This window comes from Octopus bimaculoides, chromosome 21, assembly GCF_046866305.1.
Source record: "Octopus bimaculoides isolate indiv1 chromosome 21, ASM4686630v1, whole genome shotgun sequence".
Lineage (NCBI taxonomy): Eukaryota > Metazoa > Mollusca > Cephalopoda > Octopoda > Octopodidae > Octopus > Octopus bimaculoides.
Genome location: NC_142948.1, coordinates 25971515 through 25977514, shown reverse-complemented (window position 1 = coordinate 25977514; position 6000 = coordinate 25971515). Strand labels below are relative to the sequence as shown.

General features: G+C 33.0%; 1 protein-coding gene across 3 annotated transcripts in view; it reads left to right on the top strand.

Moving 5' to 3' along the window:
* Window positions 1-1475: 1475 nt before the first annotated feature.
* The window catches only part of LOC149131522 (uncharacterized), a 39436-nt gene continuing 34911 nt past the window's right edge, over window positions 1476-6000 (top strand). Inside the window, exon 1 of one of the 3 annotated variants that reach the window (XM_089338954.1) lies at window positions 1476-3491. In XM_089338954.1, coding sequence (XP_089195080.1) covers window positions 2834-3491 — 658 coding nt within the window. In that variant the 5' untranslated portion in view covers window positions 1476-2833. Of the gene's footprint in view, window positions 3497-6000 lie in introns of all 3 variants that reach the window. The other 2 variants (XM_089338953.1, XM_089338955.1) reach the window with 2 other exon arrangements.

The following is a 6000-nucleotide window of genomic DNA, read 5'->3' as shown; positions in this document are numbered from 1 at the left end:
ACTAACCCTAACACTAACCCTAAACCCTAACCCTAACCCTAACCCTGACCCTAAAAACCGTAACATTAATCCTAAACCCTAACCCTGACCCTAAAACCCTAACCCTAACACCCTAGTGAAAATCTTGGTAAATTTACAAAACATTGACGAACATGAGTTATATTTTACTGAATGATTGTGTACTTGCACGTGTATGCTTTTGAGAGAGCGATAGAGGAAGAGGTAGAGAGGGGGAGAGAAAGGAATAGGGGTAGTTAAAAGTTATCTTATGACTGCTTCTCTTCACTGCCTATTACTTCATTAGAAATCTAAGGATGCACATAAGCACATAATAGAGAAAAATGAAACAAATATGGACGACTTGCTCCGAAACACCACCGAGTGGGGAACACTTCTCAAAAATAACCTGCAGTTGTTTCCTTCAAAATTCCTACATGCTTGAAATGTACATACATCAAGGTACATTTGTACAAAATTTCATGAAAAAATATTCATTTTCCTGGAAGTTAAGAGGAATTTAAGTGGAATTTCCGAATATTGTACCCCACCCCCTTCCAAAACACTTTCACCGAAAAGTTTTGTATATTTGGAATCTACATAATAAATAATATATGCATAGAAAATTTCATTAAAAAATATTCATTTTTATGAAAGTTATGACCTTCCAAAGTTGGGGGATACAACTCTATAGTTATGCCATCAATGTTTTGTAAATATACCACGATGTGAATGATTGTTTACTTGCACGTGTATACGTTTGAGAGAGCGAGAGAAGAAGAGGGGGAGAAATGAATAGAGATTGAGAGCAATGTGTATGTTGTTGTCACAGGTCATGTATGTGTGGTTGTGTGTGTTTTTTACGCATCTATGTTATGAAAAATAGGTAAAGAATACTGAGATGAAAGTTTAATCTATGACGTTGTATGTATCACTTTCTCTCTCTCTCCCTCTCCCTCTTTTACTCTTACTCTCTATATTTTTATGTTGAGCGCGTGTGTAAGAATGGCATTCCAGGTAGCAGGGATGAAATATAAAAGTTGCTAGAAACAACAGCCAAATCTCCCTTAAATCACACAAAGTAAACGGAATTTAAAAAATCTAATTACTGCACTGGAAAGTTCAGATCGAGAAAATTCCATTGATGTAAAAATTTTTACGAAAAAGTGGAAAATGTGGATTTCTATAAACATTCAAAAAGGCTTCACACAAACACACAATTTCAGATTTATATATTAAGATATATATAAGTTCAAAAAAAAGGAAAAAGACAAAAAAACAACAAAAAAAACAACAACGTGAGGACGTGATACAGATTGTGTTATTAGACGCTCGGGAAAGGAAAGAGAGAGTATACACACACACACACACACACACACACACACACATATATATATATATATATATATATATATATATATATATATATATATATATATATATATATATATATATATATATATATATTATACGCAGACACACAATAAACATGAAAGGTGAAAAGTTGAAACATCGTATTGAATCTGATAATATTTTTATAACAAATCACATGAAAAAAACAAAAATTAAACATCTTATTGAATGCCTATTGAGGAGGCCAAAAGTCAACAATGTGTTGAAGTATTGAATCAAAAGGCTCTAACTCTTTTAATCCAATCTCTTGTCGCCACATAAACTTCCAAATATTATGAGTCTCAACATGGATGCTGCTATAGAGGTGTCTTCGTTGTCTCTGGAACTGGCTGTGTCTTGTGGTCAGTGGTCTGAAACCAAAAGACTTCGAAACGAGAAGGTGTGTTTTTATAAGGAGTAATAGGTTAAAACAGGGTAGTGAGCAGAGTGTCCCACGTTATCTTAGTTATACGCGGTAGTTGGCACAATCGAGTAAGAGACAAATTACACCAATACCAACCAATCAGAGTAGTGGACACAACAGTATCCAAATAGCGACCAAAGTCTAGCTGTTCCCTACTACGTTCGAATGCACGTATATATAATGGAAGGAGAGAGGAATTTCACCAGAGGTTACGCTACATTATGAATCTTTTATGTCTAGGTGAAATTTGCAAAGATGAAACATCCAGTGTTACTTTTCTTCAAGAAAAATGAATTCTTCACCAAGAAAGAAAACGCAACAACGGTCATTTTATGAATTTCTCAGTTGGAAGTCAAAATAGATGGCGGTGTAGAATTCGTGGATGTAGACAAGAACGAGGAGTAAGAAGAGAAAATTGGTTTGCTAGTTCACGTTTATCTTTTCGTAAATAAGCACTTCTCATATACTGCTGGGCACATTACATGCCAAATATCAAATTTTGTGAACGTGAGCTTGAAATGAAAGCCAATTGCGTTGTTGACTGGAATAACTATTTGAAAGAAGTTTGTGCTGCACACATTTTGGCTAACCCAAGAGTGATTGGAGGACCCAACATGACTGTTGAAATTGACGAAAGTGTGTTCACAAAAAGAAAAAAATTGTAAAAGTATATAATAAATAACCTACAAAAACAATTGAGATATCTTTCAGGCGAATGTAATTTCTTTTTATTATACAAAAATATGAATACATACATACATACACACACACACATATATATGTATACACGCACGCACACACACACACATAGTGTACAAATATTCATACATACATCCATACGCGCACGCACACACACACACACACACACACACACACACACACACACACACACACACAGTGCATAGAAAAACATAAGTGCTAACTTGCACTGACGTGTTCATTTCACTTTCATTTTCTTTCGCGCCACACCTATATAAACAACACGAGTTTACTTTCTGACATTCTTCCTTTTACACAACCATGGGCACAGGACAGAGACTGAGAGAAGCTGTTAAGGAATACCAGTGGGACGATATTAGTGAGACAGAAGAGAAGGGTCAATACACCCTTAACACATTTGTTCCCTTACCTGAAATACAATTGGACGGATTGGATTTCGACAAAATCTCCGATGTTGAACTATTAGCTAGCTTTGGTGGAAACAACGTCGACAAGAACGGTCGAACTGCATATCCTTTCACTTATTTGTGCCACGGTACCCTCGAAAAACACGTGGAAGCAATTGAAAGGGAAGGTCTTCGAGGTGCGAAGGGATCCAGCAGTAATGAATTCAAAGATTGTTATTTTACATGGTGGCACCTCTACCCCTACGATTTTATCTACAATTCTCCAGATGATGATCGATTAAAAGCGAGTATCAAGAATAAGAGGGACCATCTGTTGCAAAATGTCATGGATGAAGATGACCGGACGACACTGTTCCGGGCGAAATTATTCCCGTTTACAGAATACAATTTCATAGCAAGTATCACAGACGTTATTGAAGAATATAAAACTATGATGGGATGTGAAGAGATCGAAATGAAGAAATATGGAACGTTTGTCTACTTGGATCCTTTTAAAAGAACGAAATACTTGACGGAAGTGATGTATGGTATCATTGTATGGTATTATCAATGTATGGTATTATCATCATTATTATTATTATTATTATTATTATTATTATTATTATTATTATTATTATTATTATTATTATTATTATTATTATTATTTATTATTATTATTATTATTATTATTATTATTATTATTATTATTATTATTATTTATTATTATTATTATTATTATTATTATTATTATTATTGTTGTTGTTGTTATCATTATTATTCTGTGACTCCGAGTTATATGTATTCGACGTTTTTTTCTTGATATATTCGGAATTTCTAAAGAATAATTATAAGTATTAATTATTAAATAAATTTCTTGACTTAAAATCATCAATCTCTTCGTTATTTTGTGTTATTATCGCTTTTTAATTAGAAAGAAGTATTTATAAAGATTTAAAGAATATGGTAACGAAATTGATAAGAACAATAAAAAAAACTTCAGTGGTATTATATTAATATAGTTTGATTATTAATCCTTTCGGTAGTCATATAGGCACACAGGATTCAATATTGGCCCCTAATCTAGGATTACTATACTATTCATTGTTTTGTTTTTTTAATTTAATTTTATTCTTATTTTTCAAGTATGATGTGATTTCAGAGAGGTTTGGCTGTTATTTTTAGCAGCCGTGGTGACTGGAGAGAATGAGAGAAAGAGACGAACACAGTCACAGAAACAAACTAGGTCAAAAGTAATACAAATTCGTGTATGATTTTCAACTGAACTTGATAAATTCCACCAATTTCTCGGTTATTTGGTATTGCTGAACTAGCATTAAATAAAAATGGATTTTATTACACATGTTATTGAGTGTAGTTGTTTGTGAAGTTTAATCCCAGTGTTTTCACTAAAAGAAAAAAATTGCGTCGGACGTCAACTACATCAATAATGGGTTTTGGAGGTATTTGTAGAGAAACAAAAGAGTGTTTCATGTTTATTGTACCGAACGTGTTTGCGACAACACTTCTTCCAATAATAGAAGATAATATAAGACCGGGTACTACCACCATAAGTGACGAATGGTCAGCATATAAAAATGAAATTAATATTGGTCATTTTCAACATCTCACTGTGAATCATTGTCTAGGCTTTGCCAATCCTATTAATGGAGCTCACACCCAAAATGTTGAAAGACTTTGGAAGAGTGCTAAGGAAGAAAAAATAATAAAATACAAAATGGCACCCATAGAGGTCTACTGGACTCATATATGTGCGAGTTAATGTGGCGACAAGAGATTGGATTAAAGGAGTTAGATCCTTTTGAGTCAATACTTCAAATCATTGTTGACTTTTGGCCCCCACAATAGGCTTTCAATAAGATGTTTAATTTTTATTTTTCATATTTGTTATAAAAATATTACCAGATTCAATACGATATTTCATCTTTTCGCTTTTCATTTTTATTGTGTGTGTGTATAATATATATATATATATATATATATATATATATATATATATATATATATATATATATATATATATATATATTTATACAGAGGTTATGAGCGGTAGTGGTGTCAATGAGACCCAGAGGTGTCAGGTAATGCTGAGTAAGTACTATGGATAGACCATAGTTAAGCTCCAGGTTCGGTGATTATGCGAATAAAGGGGTCCAACGTAGGTCATATATCAGCGTCTGCATATAAAGATTTACTTTTCATAACGAGATAAAAAAAAACCAAGGCTGTGTAGATTTTAGAACATTTATAAATGGAATGTCTTACAACTGTTTCCAGGATATTTATTATATCCTTTCATCGGAGACGGTGTGAGAGGATGGTTAAGCAATAGTTAATTCAGATAAGACACTCTCTATTTCGTATCTTATCTAAATTAACTATTTCTTAACCATCTTCTCACACCGTCTCCGATGAAAGGATATAATAAATATCCTGGAAACAGCTGTAAGACCTATTAATGAATGTTCTAAAATCTACACAGCCTTGGTTTTTTATATCATTACGAAAAGTAAATCTATATATTTATATATATGAATCAACATACATATATACATACATTTACGTATGTATATAGCTATACATTTACATATTTGTATATATGCATTCGTTTTTATCTAAGGGTGTGTATATGTACCTATAAGGATATTGCCATGATTCATGTTTGTTTGTTTTGTTTTTTTTTGGTAAGGAGAGAATTTGTCTCCAGATTTTATTAGACAGATTAAATACTGACCAGCTTTTTAACCTCGTCAAACACCAACGCCGGCCTCTGTGTGTAAATACGTGTATGTATGTATGTATGTATGTATGTATGTATGCATGCGTGTGTATGTATGTCTGTATGTATATATGTATAAGTATACACCCACACCTTTCATCACCATTGCTTCTTTTTCTTGTAGATTCTCTTGAAGTTGTTCTTGTAACTGTTGTCATAGTTTACGTTGCTCTTGTTTTAATTTTCCTTGGTTTCTTTCGTTTAAATTTATTTAAAGTACACCCTCGTACTTTTTCCTCTTCCGGTTTGTAGGTCGCTTAAATTCTTGGGCCTTGGGCTAACCC